Raw genomic sequence first — 20671 nt, 5'->3', positions numbered from 1 at the left:
CTGGTTCAGAGGCTGGCTACAGGTGAGCACACAATATGGGCTAGAAAGAGGTAAACAGGAACACACAAATATGATGGCAAGCAAACTAGAGCACAAGTAAAATGTATAGCAGAACTATACAGGCAGCAAACAATTTCATCAGTGAACTGACTACAAACCAGACTGAGGACAAAAACAAGTGTCTGTACACCGGTGATTCTGACAGAGCAACTAAAAAATATACACTGACCAGAGCCAATGAGAAACAAGCATCCGTACACATGAAAAACCAACACTTCCAACAGGCAAGCAAAATCAGAGTCCGATGAGGAATACAGGTTGATATCGGAGACAGGAGACAGGAGACAGGAATGAATTCTGGGAGGTCACATAAGTCATTTCTTCTTAGATTAATTGAGAAGGCATAAAAGAGGAGCTGCTGACTTAAGTATGGAGTGGTTGATTACACTGATAACAACCAGGTGAGTTAGGGCAGAGCTGGGTGGAGCAGGGGAAGTTAGTGGGAAGGGAAACAAAGACAAAGACTAAATGTATGATGAAAAATGCTGGACCATCTCTGAACTGCTTTCCTTGCACGGGTGATTTTCCGATAAATATAATCACAAATCAGTTAATTTTCTAATAGGCCTGAAGGTCTAAAAGTCAAAATGTGTTAAAGAAAAATTCAGTAAATCAACATCTAACATGTATATGTGTGTTGACATGAATGGTCCACTGTGTGCACATGCACATCAATGTGTGTAAGTCCTACCTTCATGCTGGGTGGTGCAGTGCGGGGCGGTGAAGGGGGACATTCTCCCAAAGGGACGGTGGAGATGTTTAGCAGCTCCTGCTTCCTAGAGAGAAGAAGATAAAACACGAAATATTCAAAGTTGATGTATTGATGCTGATGACCACCAAATTGACCTAAATATCCCCATTTCCTCATGCTCAAATGTTCTAACCCATCCTCATTTGCATACTCAGCATTATCAAATAAACTAAGAGCGGTCCTCTGGGGCTAGAAGCCCCCTTCTTCTCTTTTATGGTTTTTCTTTGTGGCATAAATGCACATTAATGATCCCAAATGTTAAAGGTTGAGCTGTCACTCAGAGGATTCAGGTAAATCAATCAGAGCACTGAAGTCTGTAAGGCACCTCATACAGTTTTATGGAGTGGAAATGGTATGATCCACTACAGAGTGTTTGTGACATCGTATCAGGTGCTTCTCCTGTGGCAAACTAAACTGATTAGACATAATTTATAAAAGTCAAAGATGTAAGTGATCACCTCAGATTTAGTGAATGGACAGACAGGATGAGAGTTTTAACTGACTGTTCATGTAAAATTAATATCCCCATTCTTTCATTAGCTGGAACCATTATATCATGTAGTTGTGCCAAGTGGTTGTGAGCAGCAAAAACACTCAACAGCACACAGTATAAAGCTGTGTAATAGAGAGCTTGATGCAGCAACAGTTTGCTTTTGTAGTTGACCCATGAAATGCAGCAAAAAACGGTTTCTATCACTCCTCTGCTGCTTGTTGACAGGCATAGTCTCTCAATTTCTATTGAGGCTCACAGGCACCCAAACAAAGATGGAAAGTTACAGTACAGCCCAAGCACATCAGAGTCTCCATTAACCTTTTCAGGACAAACCCATGTCCTGTTCAACCCTATAAGCTTGTGCTAGCCACTTCTTTCCACAGCACTCACACAATGCACCACTGTGTACCTAATGCTGCAGTATGTTAGCTCATAGTAGCCAAAGGTGGACAACAATTGCTGAGCATGAAGAACCAAGACAGGCTGTGGGAGTAAAAAACAAAACAAAAAAAACATGCTTTTACTGGACATTGTTCATTGTTCGTTCTTTTTGTTCTCTTCAGCTGTCAGTCATGTGTTTTCTAACACTGGCCACTCACTTAGATGTCTGTGTCTGGGCCAGATGCCTGCTGCTGTCTCTATAGCTGCCCTGTATGGGCACAAGGACAACACCTATTCTCATTGTCCTACACACACTGACTCACACCTGCACACTAGGAGATGTTTGGACAGGAAAATTGTGCATCGATAAGGGAGGGAGTGAAAGACAAGGAGCTGCTGTCCTCGCTGCCCAGACTGTTTCTGTGGTGATGAAACAGTGACTGACTCCCACCAAGGAAAGGAGAAAACATGGGAGGGAGGAAGAGCATGTAATGGGACATCAGGAGGGAGGAAGCAAAGAACCAATTTAAATAGAATAGGTAATGGAGAAAGCGAGTCAGAGTAGAGAAGTGTGGAAACAGCATTAGATGAGATGTGCTGCCAAGACACTTAAAGAAGATGCTTTGAAAAACTTTAAGAGCATCATCAAGTACAACATGTAACATTACAGCCCAGTATTTTACAATAAGTGCCAATGCACAAAGTGGTCTACAGGAGGAAGAAGGTAAGAGCGTGTGGAGTATACGGCTCAATCATGGAACAAGCACAGAGAGAAGGAACACCGGAGATTCACAAGAAACGGGTTTGGCAACAATCTGGCAGTGAGTGAATAACCGAGGGCTGGCTTAAATAACGGAGTAGCTGGTTACATGGATGAGTGTGAGCAGAGTAGGATGGATCAGGTAATGAGAGTGAGGAAAATGGAACAAAGAAAGGAGCTGGATATAACACTAATAGAAAACAAGGGGCAGAGGGGGAAAAGGATAAATCCTAATTTCCTTAATCGCATCCTTGTTTCCCATGTTTCCTTCACTTGCATCTTTTTCTTGTGCTTTAGTGCTGCCCATGGAAGATAGAGGAAAAGATGAAAGTAAAAAAAAACTGGAGAGAAGGAGAGAAGATTTCAGGAAACATGTTTTTAGAGACATGAGACGTCCTTTCCTCCGATTCTTCATCTGAAACGTCCAGTATCCAACTGATTTCTGATAATGGGCTGTGTCGGTCCACAAAAGACTTTCTAAAAGGATGCTCTCATGTATCCTTGCTCATGTCTCCTCCAGCACCCTCCTTGCACCCAGATCCTTTGTCCTGAGAGCAGGAAGAAGCGCTTTGGAACGTCTTTCAAGATGGCAGACCAGATCAATTTGTGGGTCAAGCAAGGAACAATAAAATAAGAGAAATAGGATTTACCCAATGACACTGAGAAAGGGTAGCTTAAAGAAAAAGGAATGAGAGAACAGAAAAGAGATTTAGAAGCAAAATAAGAGAGAAGTTTGGTCTCTTATAATGTCAACAATGCAGTCTTTTCCCCATAAAAAAAAAACAGAAAGAGGAGACAGCACAGTGAGCTGTGCCTCTCAAGAAGGGCTCTGTGTAATCAGCTGCAGCTCTGATTTAATGAATAAATGGGTAATTTTTCATTAAATACTTTTATAGGATTGAAGAAGTAGCACCTGGGCTGTGAAATGAAATTGCAAGGACAAATTGCATTTAGTCCTCTGGCTCCAAGCTGATACAAACAACAGTTAGAAAAAAGTCCCGGTGTGCCAAAGTGCACCAGCTGCCACACAATTACATTATTTCAATATGCAGTAAATACTGGCTGCAGGGGCCAGAGGGCAGCTGTATGGGGTTGTTTGACGCTTTCCGCTCTGTGTTTTGTCAAGAACAGTGAGAAATTTATTCTTCCACATCACTAAACATGCTCTTTAAAAGGATTTTATCAAATACAGTAGTTGTTGTTGGAGGAATTTTTACAAGTGGATGAATAAAGTGTTAACTTAACTCAAGCCCCTCTCCCTTGGAGCTAATATTAAATGATTGTAAACCTTCTGGGCAAAAAATATAGGGCAAATCATGCTCCACATTTACTTCCAAAGTAGTACAAGATGTACCTTTCTTACAGCAGCATGTCTGTAACCCTGCTTGCATTTAGCTGACGCTAATTATGGTTGATTCAACGGTAATTACATTTGCACAGTCATCATGTTTATCTAATGATGCAGGTAATGAGTATGTGTTTGTGTGAGAGAGAAAGACAGATAAAGTTAGATACTGTGATACATCTGTCGTTTCATGTTTTGATTACACCCTTGAGAGAAAATTAGGACAGCGGGACATCGGACACAAGCATGTACACCAAAAGCGAATGACTGTGTGAGAAAGTGAGAAAAACAGAGAAACAACACCTCTGTACACATCCCCACATGATGGGCTGATCGCAGGAAGAGGAGACAGGATATGAAATCTGGAAATCTGGGTAATGAAGGGTCCAGAGTGGATATAAATAAAGAATGGAGGACAGAGCCGGAAAGATTGGGGAAAGGGTGAACTGCAGGTCTCGGCTATGAGGCCTCTCCCAGGGGCTTACTGCACACTCATGCTTCCAGTTCTGCTTAATATTTGTTATGGAACTTGATGAGGAGCCTGATTGTCATGCCTATTGGACAATTACACAAGAGATGGCTTCTCTAATGGAGATCATAAAACAGCAATAGGAAACAGACAAAAGGAAAAGGATGAGGGTTGCAAAGAAATGGGGTGCATGTAGGTCAAGGAACATAAGGCGGATGTATATTAACAGGCTGAGAATAAAGAATCACGACACATAGCAGAATCCTCTGAAACATCACATTTTAGACTTGACAGTTACAGCTCTCATTACCATTTTAAGAGTCTCTTGTTACAGAGAATATGTAGAAAAGGTGATTCTGAATACAATGGAAGTAAAGTTTATTAAAGATAGTTACATTGTAAGGTACGGTACATCACAGTGCTGTCATATCTCTTTAAATGACTATCAGTCCTGTCATTTTGTCTTCTTGTTCTTCCTTTGTGTCCTGCCTATCACTCTGTGTCCACATAGAGGACATAAGAGTCAGTCAGCTGTCCAGCAGCAGAGAACAGGCATCCCAGATATGTGCAGAAATATGGAAAGGTCAGGAGAGCAAAAATTAGGAGGCAACTGCACTCCAAGTCACCGGTTGTTTCCTGTGGGAACGTCTCTCATACTGTGATAAGAATAGATACAAAACTGACAGCAGACAGGAGACGAGACTGTCCAGCCAGACAAGCTGAAACACTGAAAACAAAGGAGATGGTGATGGGGAGGAGAGGAGTGACATGTCTCTAGTGGGAAGACACATCATTGCTTTTATACAGTAATGTATAAATGTGGACAAAAACAATAATTGGTCATTCAACTACAGAAACTGTAAGTAGAACGAAGAGGAAGAAAATAAGCTTTTCATTTACATGCTTTGCTGATAAACTCAAAGGAAGGAAATGGATTTTGGGTATGTGTATGTGGGCTTTGTTGCAAGTAATAACACATTTCAGACCCCTTTTTATAACATTATGCAAGAATTCAAACACAGTGAAACACTGGCACACACTTTTTCATTATCACCCTCACAACTTATTACATAACAGACCATGTTAACAAGAACACACAGAAGGTAAAGGAAGTTGTCTGTACAACCCTACTGTGCCATTTTCTTACATTTTACATTTTATATTGTCAGTGCACCTTTAAGACCCAGTTCTAAGGAGCATGTGTTTGTGACTGACTCATAACTACAGTTAATTCAAATTTGGATAAAGCACTATTAAAGTTATATTTAATGTGAAAACAGTGTCAGTTCTGCTTTTCATGTGCTTTTTTTACATTGTTTCACATTTTTCACAACTAAATGTTTCTCACAGTTTGCACCTTTAAGGGAAATTACTACAGAAACTGTTGTGCTTCTTATTTTTAATAGTATAGAACCATTTACGCCGCCCACTACACAGGAAAGTCTGCGTCTGAACATTTCTCAAGTTAAATTCCTTGTACATAGGAAATAAAAGTGTGAATCATTTCTCTCTTGCCCCTCATCTTTCGAATTTTTATTAATTTCTGACTATTTTTCTCTTTCCCCCTTGTCTTCTTGGTTTTCCTGGCTCTCCTCTCCTCTTCCAGTTATTTCTTGATCCAAGTGTTAGACTAAACTGACACCAGTCAGAGTCTTGCCCTGTTCAGACACACACAGCCCCACCCAAGGAAACTATGACTGTGTGTGTCATTTTTTCCTCCCAGAGAAACCAGGTTAATTATACTGCAGTAAGTCTGTTACCCTGGATGATACTCTCATGATGCACTGTAGCATTTAACTGTGCTGTGTTAGTAAACCTATTAAGGTAAGCCAAATGACTGCTACAGACACAAACGACCTGAATGACAGATATATTGTACTGTATCATCTAAACACAAAGGAATGCACTGCACGCTAGTAAAAGGTTACCCACTTTATCTTTTGTCTTACCTTATAAATGTCAGTGTTGTTTTCTGTCTCATTACAGAACTGGTGCCAAGAGACCTCTGATGGACATTTACATAGATTTACTTCCCAACAGCAGGGAGATACTGATAAAGGCCACGGGCTGAATCACGTTTGTTTCTTTGTTGACAGTGGTGCCTGAAGCAGTTCAGTCACAGTTTATTTGTAAGGCCTGGCAGTTCTGAGAGTCAGTTAGGTGAATTTAGATTCATACACTAAATGTGCTTGGATCCGGTAAACAACTAAATTAACAGCTCAGTCTGAATAATAACATGTAGTGTTAACATCTAATTAACAAAAATTTTGTTCAGAGCTCAAGAGCAGTTTCTAACAACAAAAAGGAGTGTACATCTTCAAGTGATTGTTATTTCATTATTAACACCGGACAGTTGTAACAAATTGTTGACACATTTAAATATTTGTGAGGGTGAATGTCAAACGGTCTGCATCATGTATAGTTTTCCTTCAGCACAGTGCTGCATTGCAGTGGAAAAACAAGGTTGTCTGGCATCACCACTGGTCATATCACTGGAAACTCTATAAATCCTATCTAAGCCTATTCATTTTCTGGAACCTACTTCTTTTTCATCATTTCCCAATAACACTCGGTCTCATTGACTTGAGTCAGAGGAGAAAATAGAGTTAAGTATCTGTCAGATGACACTGAATATTCCTCCTCTCGACAGACTCCACCACCTCGGACAAACCGTGACCACACCAAGAACAAAAAGGCTCCGAAAAAAAGGAAAGGGTTATGAAGACAGAGTGAGGGAAAGGTGCAGATTGAATGGCTGTCAGACAGATCACTGAACAAGAGAAGGCCACAGAGCGAGGTAAGAAAGAATAAATAAATCTCAGTTGACTAAAAATAGCACTCTCAATCTCCAGTGCAGAGATGGGTAAATAGGGCTGTCCTACATGGGTCTCTGAACACTTGTTACACACAATACCATCTCATTGATTACTCCCCAAGACAAGGCTGGCAGGTGTACATACACACAGACACACATAGGTTATTACGCTATGTGAAACTTATATTTACTATTGTGTACTGCATGTGCATATACAGCTATTAACCTTCTTATGAATGATAAATTAACTGCACTTATATAGTGCTTTCTACCTTACCAGAGAAAGCGCTTTACAGATTCACCCATTCACGAACACACACACACAAATGTGTGCATGCTTTTGTGCATGTGTGAGCCGCTATGAGCGGTCCCCCATGGCTGCTAATCACAAAAGGAGTGAAATGCACAGAAGGAACAAGAGGAAGTTAAAAAGAGGAAACCACTGAGGGTAAAGAGGAAAAGAGAGAGATGGAGTAGCGGAAATATGAGTGATCCAGTTGTGCTTAAGAGCAGGAGGAGAGAACGGCCTACAGGACAAGGAAAAACTGTAAGGTGGTGAAGAAAAGCAACATGAAAAACTTGCACTTGAAAACATTAAACTGTTTCATGAGATACAGCCTCCATACAAGGCCAAATGTTCAATAAATCTTCAGGCAGCTTAAGGTTGGGTTCTGATAGCAGGGTCTAATTTGGATCCTGTGTCAAGTTGTTAAAGTACCTGACTTCTTGAAGCTTCATGTCCAAATGAGTTTGCTATTAAAAAAGAAAAAAAAAGGAATACAAACTTAAGTCAATTTAGCGATACTGTTCTACTATACGTATATTATACTGTGTTAAGCCATATTTTTTATGCTGGTGTAAACAAATATGATGGACCAGCTTAACCACTTTCAAGTCAACAAAACAATAGAAAATGTGATATTTGTGGGACGGCAGACATGATAAAGGGGAAATTGACAAATCCTTTGCTTAAATAACCACCCAGTGTCCAGCATGGTAAAGTAAGAACTTGTCATATTGATGATCAGGTGTAAAGGACAAGTCTTGGCCTCAGCCTTTCGCCGTTGTTATGCTGTGTTCTGTGACCCGTCAGATTCTGTGACCTGTATCAGTGTAGCAACCAGTTCACCTACAGGCAATGCTAAGTTCATAGTGAAGCACGATTTATTTAACTGATATTCAGAGAATGATAAGGTACAATTAAAATGTTCAGTTTGGATTTAACTTGAGCTTCCTCAGCTTCTACAGCTGCAACAGAGGCCCCTGGTGAGGAGCACACGCAGCACAAGGAAACATGAATAAGGACAGGGTTAATGAACAACATAGAGTAGAGCTAAAATAAAACTAACTACATCTCCAACTACAAACTACAACCCTTCACTGTCTAAGGTTTAGATTTGCTCATTACTGTAGTTTGTATTAGTAACAATGTCATGCTAGTCCAGTAAGTGGTCTATAATCATAATTAAAATGTGTTTTACCTTACACAACTGACCAAACAGGAATAGGACAATCAGAGCATAGCTGTCAAGCTTTGGATTGAAAGCTGTGTGCACAGACCTGCAATGACAGTAACAAGGTCTTTTTTAATCTATAACTAAAAGCACAGGAGCAAAGTGTAAGGAAAGGAAAAAACAGTGTGTTTATCTGCTCTAAATGAGCATTACTTCCAAGGCCAAGGAGCACTTCATTAGTTACACTAACTACAGTGTGTTGATTATACAACTGGCACAGCTGCCAGTCCCACTGTGTGGGAGCCTGGTCATGAATGCTGCCAGAGTGTAGGCTAGCAACTCTATCCAGCTCAATCCAGCTCTCTGGAGCTGGAGAAATTTGGAGAAATTTATAACCAGGCAACCCCATTCAAACTGGGATAGTGTTAGTATGTTCACCAAACACAGTGGGGAGTTGTCATCCTAAAGCATATTCTTTTGTGATGTTAAGGGTGAAACCATCTTGAATACATAGCCTGCAATAAAATATAAAACTAACCACTGACTGAAATAACAAACATGCAGCTTTAGCTCAGTCTTCTAGTACAATATCAAGTATTTTGACATCAATTGTATATTAAAAACACTTTTATAAGTGTTGTTTTAAAATGTTAGCTGGAAACATTAAAAAGTCAACTGGAGACATTGTTTTTAACCATGTCATGGTGCTGGTGTTAGCAATTAGCTGGCTATCAACAGCTAATATGCAGTAATCTGCTGGTGAGTCTTCAACTATCAATAAAAGTCTACTTTTTTTTTGTCCACTGTCTGAAAATCAAAAATTCCTATGAATTTCAAGTACTAAATATGACACCATGCAGAAAAAGCAAATAGTCATTTACACTAAAAATACTATCAGTCGTCTGTTATTTGTGTTAGTCTGGTTCACTTGTCTGTGTGTTTTGAAATAAGACTAAATCCATGTGCAGTTACAAACAGATGTCAAAGCAATGAAGCTGTTTTGTCTTGTGTATATGGGTGTCTGTCACTTCCCTTCTCTGCACCACAACCTTCAGACTGCAGTGTCACTGACTGAATCTAAGTGGCAGAGGGAGCCAGGAAGGTTATTCCTGGTGATTTTCACCTTGGGACCAGCTGCAAATTTAATTTCTTCTCTGAGTATACTGTCCAAAACATTTAAACAACCACAAGGTCACCGCAGAGCACAATTACTATAGAAAGACTCCATAAACCCAACTGAATGGTTATATGGGATTGTCTAATCCTAAGAGAAGCATCACTGTTACTGTGCATATTTGTCTGAAGAATCTAGAAATGTTCTTTACCGACCTCTACATTTCTGCTGTTACGCACTGCAACAGAAGCACAGAAGCTCCTGAACATCTTCATAACAAAGACCCTCAAACAAATAGGCCACTAAATACTGTTTAATTAGATTTTCTCTTAAGGGACCTGTTAAGAGACATCTGTCAAATCAAATCAATCTATCTAGTCCAAAGAGAATTATAAAAAGCAGACAGGGTTTATAATACCAAAACCAAGCAAATCAGACAACTGGAACTATCACAGAAAACTGTAAGACCATAACAAGTGATTAAAAAACATATTTGTGGAAACTGCAAAATCACAGAGCAAAAAGGGGCCAAGGGGTCAGCTATTAGCGCGCATAAAGTTTTTTTTATGTTCAAAATATAGATAGACACTGATATAAAGTCCACCCTCAGGCCTCTTCTCTTCCAAGCAGACATTAACAAGCCCATTCATTCTTGATGTCTAAAGATACTAAATAAAGATAAGACTGTTTCTATTAACCTTCTCTACATCAGACATCAAAGCAGGAAAAACATTAGAAGAGTTCAATTTCCTCAGGATGAAAAGCTACTGATTCACCAGCTGAGACTCTTGATTGATTTTAAAACTGTTTCTGGTTCACAGCATTGTCCAAATATTTGTTGTTCCACCAGCTTGATTTTCTCTCCCTTAATAACGGTCACTGTAGCAGCAGAGGACAGCATCCTGAAATCAATACCCATGTCCTTAGTTTTTGCTACATTTAGCAAGATGAAGGACTTGTCATGCTGTGACACAAAGTCATCCTCTACAGGCCAGTGATCTTCTTCCATCACATCCGTGTGGGCTGACTAATAACCGAATCATCAGCACATTTTATTATGTGTCTGTTCTCATCATTACTTTGACCGTTGTTCTTATAAATAAAATATAGAAGGTGAGAAAGACCTTGAGGGATGAGAAGGGGTGAGATTTAAAGGGAGACTGTTTCCAGTTGCTAAGACCTGTTGGTTAAAGGAATAGTTCAACACTTCGGGAAGAACCATTTTCTTGCAGAAAGTTACTCCAAAAACTCAAGTTTGGACACACTTTCCCATTAAGTGTGTCCAAACCTTTGGCTGGTAGTGTAGATGAGAACATTAATATCACTCTCACGCCTGTGTATTCAATATTAAGTTGGAGCCAGAAGACCCTGAGTTTAGCCTTGCTTAAATCCTAGAAACAGAGAAAAGGTGAACCTGCCTCTGTCCAAAAACAACAATTCTGCCCACAGCATCTAAGATCACAAACTGACACATTACATTTTGTTTGTTTAATATATCCAAAAAACAAGCAAAAACAAATAAACAAGCCAGCTTAGCTGTTTCCCTGTTTCAACTATGTGTTAAGCAATTGGTTGTTGTCTCATTTGTACTTGCCACGTATGTGTGTAAAGATAATCACCTTTATTTGGCCAAATATGTTACACACACAAGGAATTTGTTTCCGGCACAGAACCGAGGCAGCCATCTGTGGCGCCAACTCACACTGATGGCTCTAACCATCAGGACCAATTTGGGAGTTCAGCATCTTGCCCAAGGACCCTTTGAAATGTGGACTACACAACCGAGATTCAAACCTTGAATGAGGCGACGGCTCTACCACTGAAACACAGTCGCCACATACGACAGTGGCGCCGGCCCTCTTGTCTAACTCCAACTTACTCTGTGTCCTTAGTTTTTGATGTTGTAGTGAATTGTCCATGAAACCTAAAGTAGTATCAGAAAGGTTGGTGTCCACAGGTATTCCCTTCTTAAATGGCTGCCTTGAGCTTTTTATAGCTGAAAAATAAAACCTAAACGACCCTGACAACTAGATGAAAGGCTGATTAGGAAGCATAAAAGGATCAATCTGTGATGGGTCAGGCTAACCCCTAATTAAAATACAGAAAGATTTAGTTTCATAAGTCACAAATGCAAACGTTGAAAAAGCAGATAAAAATGTATTTTTTAGGACTTTCACAACCCATCATAACTTTTATACTGTTAAAGCACGAGGAAATCCTACAAGAACAAAACCAAAATTTAAACTACCATAGCACCAATTTATATTCATAAGCTGTTAGTGCACAGGCAAGAACCTTTTCCTGTAAAGCTTATTAGCAAATGGAACTGATTGGGCTCTTATTTTGAAGCATAATGTACAGATGAGGTTAGCAGTTCATTTCTACAGCTGGACATTTTAGTCCTCTTGCTTGTCACCAAATAAGTTTTATATAATGAGACACTTTCTGTGAGCTTCAAGCCTTCAAGAAAATGACCTCAAGGGTCATTTTCCTGCGTCATTTCTGTCCAACTCCCCCTAATCAACAGAACGTACTATACCACTGAGCCAGTATGGTCATAAAAAATAATTTCAAAAACAGCTAATTAGATTGGATACTGCATTTTATAAAACCAAATAAAGTTTTGTCACATTATACTGAATTTATATTATGTCTCATAGGCCACTTTCAGACATGCACTCCTTTCCATTAATCTGACGACATCTCAGTGTGATGGCTTCATGTCTGAAATGAGCACCTTGGTCCCTTTTTTCTTTCTAGGTCACACCTAGTAACATTTATTGTGCAGATCACTTTCAACACAACAGTGGCTGCAGTTGCATTCATGGATAGGCACACACAAGATTAAGACGATTATGCATGTTTGGTAAATACTGTGCACGTTCACTGGCTGTGTTCCTCACAGTTGTGTCTATGTCTGAATGAAGCTATGAGGAACATTGATGTAAAAGTGACAGAAAGCCATTGGCAATGTTACTGTACATATCCCATGTCTGAAAAGGGCTATATATCTAAAATGCATGTAACATGACATGTCATCGATTTAGATGGCACATATAATTAACAATCTTTCAAAATGCTTTTAATTTTTCAGGGAGACAACACAATGTGTGAACAAGAAGCCACATGTTGTAATTACAGATTAGGTCTTACACTTACATAATGAGTCTTACTGTTGCCTGCCTCTATTTAAACACGCACACACACAGCTTCTCTCATACCCACTTACTGCACCACACTACCGCAAACCAACAGAGAAATGTAACTTTAATCGCACTGCCCAAACAGCTCGTGCATGCATACCTACACACACACAGACACACACATATATAATGATACAAACATCTTACACAAAAACAAGGGAGGCCTGCAGCTGCAGAGATAAATGAGCTGTGGAGAATGTTAATACATATAGGTTCATATAAACATTCAGATACAAGCAGCAGAACTCATAATGATAATTTATGATTTAAAAGGGCAAAAGAGCATTCCTACAGTATAAGTATGTGCTCTTGTGAGTGTTCCCTGGTGGAAAGTCAGAAAACTGTGGGCAAAAAGTGAAACCACATTTTTAGCTTCTCTGCTGCAAAGTCAAACCCAATTAAACACTTTCTTCAAGCAGCCTGTGCAGTGTTCCCTATTATTATATAGTTAGAAATGTCCAGCTCTAATAATAACAATCAGCCTGTGATTCACCTTTCCTTGTATTCAGTGCCAGAAAAAGCATGTTTTAAGGATGTGAAATATTCTGACACTGGCTGAGAAAAATAGTAGTGGTAAAAGTCCAAAAAAGTGCAATCATGCACTTCACCACCACAACTTGTAAAGAGACAGCTTAAAGTTATCTGAAATTGTGTGCCTGTAACATCATGAGCCACAGCAACAGCAGAAATGACAGCAGTAGGCCACTGCTGTAGCAGTGCTTTGGGCTATTTCAGCTGCCAATGCATGATTGTACTTTTCTTGTTATTTGACATGAGACATGAAATCACAAATCACATGGCAAGCATGTCAAAAACATGCAAATAGTGATCCTGTTTTTAAACAAATTGGGTGGATTCAGGGAATATTTGTATCTGCGTGTGACCTGGCAGATACTCACTGTGTCTGCACCCTGTTTAGAATCAAGTGAACATTTTTCTGAAACCAACCACTTACTGTACATTGAAAAACCACCTGGCTGCTGGTAATTAAAGACCCATGTAATTGGGAATACACACAATATCAATGTAATATAAGATAAAATAATACAGGTTTGGTTCCTTATACAACAAGACTTTACGATTAGATTACAGGTCTTTATTATTTCAGTTGTTTTATTCTGCATATACCTAAACTATACTATAATTAGTAATCACCATAAACCAACTGTCACGCAATTAACCTACAGCTTTTAGGAGCCCCGGGAGATCTGAGGCATGTGCCTGATATATAGAGTTGCTAATCCAGCCTCTCCTCTGGGGGTTAATTTTACACTAACCGAAGGTAAATTATACACACAACACGTTTGTTTTCACTCCCTGCAGGGACGTTACATCAACTTACATTCCTTTCCTGGAGACTTACCTTAACCTAACTCTAACATCACCATAACCCTAAACCAAGTTGTCACCCTAAAATTCAAGAATGTACATCTGTTTCACACAAGGAAGGTTAAGTCTGACTGTGAAAACAGGTTTGAGTCCCACAATATGAGTAATACCAGGCACGCACACACATGCACAAGGTCAGATAAACTTATCAGCATTTGCAAAGTGAGTTACAGTCTATTTTGATACAATCTATTTTAGTCCATGCTATTAGAACAGAGTAGCAAAGTGCATCAGACTGCACTGATACAGTATAGCACTACTACTCACCACAATAAGATCAGATTCCAGTTTAACTGTACATGCTGCTAATGTTAGCTTGGCCAAAACAGGCCTATTCATGGAAGGCTTAGTGAGGGGAAGGGGAGGTTTAGCAGTCTCAACCTTTCCAACCTCACACACTGTTTGTAATCAGGTTTTGTTACCAGGTGAGACATTCCCATGGGTCTTATTATTGACTGTACTCATCTACAGTACTGTAGTATTAGCAGTATGATCTGGCTACAACACAGCATGCAGGGAAAACCCCCTTGTATTTGAAGTGGTAGATTCTGAAGAAGTAGTTTTCGGAAAGGCATTCAGAAATACAGTCCTCAAGAGATTACCTGCAAATATAAACATGAGCTTTGTTGCTTTCTTGGTAGCTTTAATACCGCATTTACAGCTACTGTTTGGTTGAAGTTCCTGGGCAGTAAAGCATGGGGGTCTAATCTTTTCAGTGCTGTATCCTGCTTACCTATTGTACACTTAGTCAGTTCATCCAATGGTGTATGAACATGTGCGCATACAGCCCTTATGCTAAAAAATACTACAGTTACATCAGCATATCAGAAAAACATGAGTAAAAAAAAGAGTGGACAGCCTTCGCTATGGAGCATTTCCTTCTTATTCTCCACAGCTCTCTCCTTTAACCCTTCATTTCTTACTTTCTTTTATCCTTGTTCCTTTCTCCGTACTTCACAGCTCATATCCTCCAATCTCTACTGAGATTCCCTCTTGTTTGCTTTTCAAAAGCACTCAGAGCACAACTCAACTGACCTCCTCAATACCTTTCTCTCACTTTCTTGTCTGTCATTTCCACTGACCCAGATGCACACACAAGTGTGGTCAACAAGACACACACGCTCACAAAGATAAGCACACTCTAATAAAAAGGGTCTATAATAAAACTGCAGATGCAAACTCTTTGAACCATAAAGAGCTCAATGCGCCCCATGCCTCTGGAAAAACAAACACATTTTAATAAAGTTTTCTTTACAATCCCCATTGTACTGCAGACCATCTGCTTGTCTTTAGGTCAAACATTATCTACCCAGCATCCCTGCCTCATCAAACAGCAAGATGGTTCAAACTTTACCCACCCTTCGCTCTCCTCTTTCTCCCTCTCCTTCTCCTTCTCCTTGGCCTTGCGAGATTTGTGCAGGAGTCCGATCAAAATGACCGCAGCACGAATGCCAGCCTTTTTGTTGTGGAGCCGTCCTCCGGTCTGAGACATACTGGACGTTTCTGCTTGTGCCAGGAGGGGTTCAGGTGACAACCGGTCCAAGGTCAGGCTGGCTCCAGGGCTCCTGGGCTGCAGCACCTGCTTGCTAGAGGCTTTGCGTGGTTCCAGCGTGAGTTGTGGATGCCACAGTGTTGGATCTGTGTGCTGTCAGGTTTGGTGACAGCTGCAAGCATCTGACAAACCAAAATCCTGTTTGATTTCTGGCCACAATTCGATAGTTTAGAGCCTAACTGTCAGATGTTCTGGTACAAGTCTAATCTGCAAGTTAGAGATTCTTGAGCCACTTTTTCTTTGGTAGGTTGTCAGGCCTCATTAAATCTCTGTTGTTCTGGCTTAAACAGTCAGCGAGTGTTTGTTGCAATCCCAAAATGTCCACAGTGGTATTGGTGAACTCCACCTCAAGGTGAACTTCTATCTGCATTCCATGTTCCTGCAGTGAATCTGTGCATTGTAGCTCCATAACACATTACTGTCCCCGACGAGAGGATGAAGAGGTGTGCAGCAGACAGCCTTGCGGACACGCTCTCTGTAGCACTGCATCTCTCTGTGTCTACCTACCTCTACCTTCCCACCTCTCTCTCCTCCTCTAGCATGCTCTGCTTCTTTTCCTTCTGCATCTGCAGCTGCTCTGCTCCCTCCTTCTTGTCTTGTGAGACCCGCCCTCCTCTGTCTGATAGGCTGGAGTTTGTGCAAGGACCTCCTCCTCCTCCCCCTCCCCTCTACGGTATTGTATACCTCCCATCTCTCTCTGTCCTTGTTTCTACCTTGTTAATAATTTCATATTAAGCTCTCTGACCTTGCTTTAACTATGCTTGATTTTATGATTTGATTTCTAGGTACATGCATGCACACACACACACCCACACCTTCTCACACACATACACACAAAGACACGGACGCTGCCCCTCGGTGTGAAATCTCAATTCAAACAGGCTTATCAGGCTGTGTCCTGCTGTGCTTTTGCCAAGAACACTGGAACTGAAGCATAACCTTGCAAAATGAAAGGAAATTCAGTAAAACCATGTGAAAAAAAAAACATAATTTTAAACAAATTTTACATACAGCACGTCCACAAACACACACAGACATACATAACATGCTTTCACATTCATACTTTTTCTTCAACATACCCCTATTTTTGTTCTTTCCACTAATAAACTGCCTGCATTTTTCTTGTTCATCTAACAGACATAGTCTCCTGGGCCCCAGGCTGAGTCAGCTCTCTCTTCTGTTGCCTTACAATAAGAAAACAGTTACAATATAAAGCAGTAAATCTCCTGGACTGTACTAATCTAAAGTGTTTCCATCTTTGGCCACCTTCCTCCTCTGTGTTAGCTAACCAACTGACTGAATGAATGAATGGATGAATGTCTGAACAAATGAATGAAAGATCATTGTCTGACTGGTTGCATTAAGTCTAGTAGCATTAAGCAGAATGATTTAATGTTTTCAAAATAGTATCTTCATCCATTTCTTCCTCGTAGAAAGCTCATTAAACATTTACCCATGTGGCTGTTTATTTACTTTGTTCCTTCTTTTGTTTCTGGCCTGGTTACTTTTTCATCAAAGAAATAATTCAACATCTTGGAAAATACACTTATTCACTTCTTGCCAAGAACTAGATGATCAGATTGATTTAATGTATTGCATGTAAGAAATTGTAAACTCAGAAGCCTTTCAAACATTTTAATTATCATGCCCACCATGTTTCCTGTAGCACACACACACACACACACACACACACACACTGTATTTTCACTCAAGAAAGGATGAGCAGCAACTGTACCACCACTGTGCACTGCTGGAAGTCTAATGAAGCTCTGATTTGTTGTTTTCATCTGTCACATTAAACAGCTTTACCATCAGGCTTTCCCCCACTGATTTTGTCAGATTTCTAGCAAGTTTGTGTTTGACCAGTTTTTTTTATGATTACCTGGGCAAAATAAAACATAAACAGCAGTTCAGGGTAGAAACATCCATGTGGTTTATGAGATTTTCATATAGCAGTGAGGATAAAACTCTATTTACAGAAAAGGACAAAGACATAAAACAATACAAGCAACATAAAAGTGGAGAGTAGACCACGGTGCACATCTGCCACAGTTTGTCTGGGTGAGAGCAGTGACAGTAAGGGGTGAATGTTGTTTGATAGCTGAAATGGGGTGTTTCTGATTCCTGGAACAGATGATAATTTGATAACTGCATCATTAAAGTCAAGGGACAAAGACATCTGTTCTAGTAGATGAGATGCTTCAATAATTATCCAAAAGCAGCTAGGGAATAGATTAAGCAAACAAACACAGCTATTACAGTGGAGGTCCCATTTCTCTTTCTGTCTGGTCAGTACTATAGCAACCAGACTGCTGTCAGAGGATCTGCCCAAAGGACCCCAAGGCTGTATACCCTAGATACCCACCTGAAAAAAAGACTTGGTAGAGCTCTGGTTGCTGCACTTTCTGGAATTTGCTTCCAAAAATTATAGCTTTGATTTTTGATTCACAGAATCTGTTATTTTGGCTATTTCACACAAAACCACCTGAGGGTTTTCAAACCAGATGACACCTCAGTTGGACTATCAAACAAGAGAGGCTGTTAAAAACATCTACATGTACACACACACACCTGTGGACTCGATCATTTCACTTGGGTCTCATTGTGCGTCATCAAGCGAGCACATGAGACACCTGCATCTATTCACTTTCAGACACACAAACACAACTCACTCTCTTTTAGCTCCCCCCTCACTTTCTCCTTCACACACAAAAACACACACCCACAGGTGCGACTTTGTTTCTGTGTGACACGCTAAGATGTACCAGTAAGCTTGAATAAACATTCAGAGCAGATATGGTGCGATTTAACAAACTGTACCAGTGGGTGGAAGTGATTAAAATGAAATTTGGTGTGCATGCAGACATTTCCAAATAAAAATCATTGATGAAACCTACAGTTTTCATTTTTACTTTTAAACGATATATTACATGTTTTAAGATTTTATATTTTTAGAAGGCAAATACTATTTCAAATCCTTCTTTACAGTGCTACAATTCTTTGTTTAGGATGTTGTTGGTTTAAAAGTAGTCTAATTTTCACATAGAGTCTAAAACACTGCAGCAAGCTTATAAAATACACTTAGAACATATTTAATTTTGTTGCTGGAAAGCAAAACTTCTTTTTCTTTTGTGCTGTGCTACAGTGTTGAATTAGTCAGTGAAAATCAGACTGGATTGAACATTTGTTGTTTTCCAGGTGCAAATGCTTCTATGTACAGTCACAAACTCTGTGTCTCTTTACTGCACTCACACTCACTTGTGTGAGTCTCAGTGGTGCCAAGCAGCCTTTCCCGTCACTTCACAGCTTCTCAAGTGTCCCCTAAACAAACAGATGCCAGTCTACCAATGACACCTCTCTTTGCAGCTCATTACAGGACAAACATAGATACACAGAGACATAAATGACATGTTCAAATTTGGAATGTACAGTGCCTTATAGTAAACAAGAATACAAGGTGGCAGTCCCCTTTAATAGGTCTAGCCTTTACACACACACACACACACACACACACACACACACACACACCCAAGTGCATACAAAATGACCAACTGAAATCCCGCTGGAGAAAATGACCTTCACAGCTGCTGCGGAGTTCACACACAAACACACACACCCTCCTTCTTCCCACTTTCCTCTCCAATTCCATCCCGTTTTTCCAATCTACCATGTTTGACAGTATACTGGTATAAAAATAGAAAAACAACTGCTGTGGATACTAGAATGGAAGTTTCTGCAAATGTGTTCCATCACATATTCATCTTGACCTTGATCTGGCTGTAAGCGCAGAAACACACATCTGCTATTTCTCAGGAAACAATACAGTTCAAATGGCAAATGTGTCACAAATGAGACATTAAATAGAATAATGAGTGCTGAAAGTAAATAAAAGGAAATGCCAGCACTCGACATCACTCATTTTATAAAGCACATAATTTTTAATTGGTTTTGGATTACTTTTCTAATAGATGTTTTAGACTGGGCAATAAAGTTGAAAAGTCATTAAAAATATCTAAATATCTAGCCTACTTGACGTGCACCGAGCAAAATATGAAGCTAAATTACATCTTGAACTGACATAAACAACATGGTGGGGTGGGAGGCTCTTTATTCCGGTTGAGTGATTGTGGTAACATTAACTTACTTGCAGATGTATCCTCAAGCTGTCAACATGGTGCACTTTGATATTGACAGCATTTTCACCCCAGTAAACAAATTTTACATTGCACAGTAATGGTAGAGCCCTTCTCTGATTTCAAAAGGAAAATACTGTTGAATTTCCAGCACTGAAGTGGTTCTTGTTTAACGACACGACCACCCACTTTGGTGTTGTTGGCTGGTCACAGCCAGGCACGGCAGACTCAGGTTGCTTTAGCAATGCACATTGATTTGATTGGCAGCCGAGAGGTGGTGCAAAGTTAGACGAGAGAACCGGTCAAAAACAGCCTTCAAACTTTGAGAGCATACTGCAAATGAATGGAGCCTATCTGAATGTAGAGACAGCTCCTTGCAATCCTTGATTGTGTTAGACTCAAATTTGTCCCAGCGGCTTTGCTGACCCACATTGTCTGGAAATATGCCATAAGAAGGCTTCCCTGCACAGCCAGCAGATGCAAAGCAGCAGAATGAATGTTATAAATACATATAAGCTTTTTACTGAAAAGAATATATTTAGATGTAACCTCTTTGTAATCACCAGCATTTTGATTTGTAAGTGTAATTTAATTGCACATTTCTTCTCGGTAACTGTAACTGATTACAGTTACATTTGTTTTGTAACTTAATTTGTTACATGTAACTAGTTACTCACCAACACTGGTAGGTGATAATGTCACTTCGGTGAAATTTCTCACTTCTTAATCTTCTTATCAACCGGGTTACAAGT

The 20671-nt window shown here is 39.9% G+C and overlaps 1 protein-coding gene across 13 annotated transcripts in view; it reads right to left on the bottom strand.

Annotated features, from left to right (window-relative positions):
- The window catches only part of rap1gap2a (RAP1 GTPase activating protein 2a), a 77924-nt gene that overhangs the window by 24246 nt on the left and 33007 nt on the right, over positions 1 to 20671 (bottom strand). For 5 of the 13 annotated variants that reach the window (XM_020587048.1, XM_020587056.1, XM_020587083.1 and 2 more), the window contains one exon: positions 752 to 836. In XM_020587048.1, the coding sequence (XP_020442704.1) occupies positions 752 to 836 (85 nt within the window). Of the gene's footprint in view, positions 1 to 229; positions 425 to 751; positions 837 to 15592; positions 16339 to 20671 lie in introns of those variants that run through there. The other 8 variants (XM_020587126.1, XM_020587135.1, XM_020587151.1 and 5 more) reach the window with 4 other exon arrangements.

This window comes from Monopterus albus, unplaced genomic scaffold, assembly GCF_001952655.1.
Source record: "Monopterus albus unplaced genomic scaffold, M_albus_1.0 scaffold8.1, whole genome shotgun sequence".
Classification (NCBI taxonomy): domain Eukaryota; kingdom Metazoa; phylum Chordata; class Actinopteri; order Synbranchiformes; family Synbranchidae; genus Monopterus; species Monopterus albus.
This window is presented reverse-complemented; position numbering and strand designations above follow the sequence as displayed.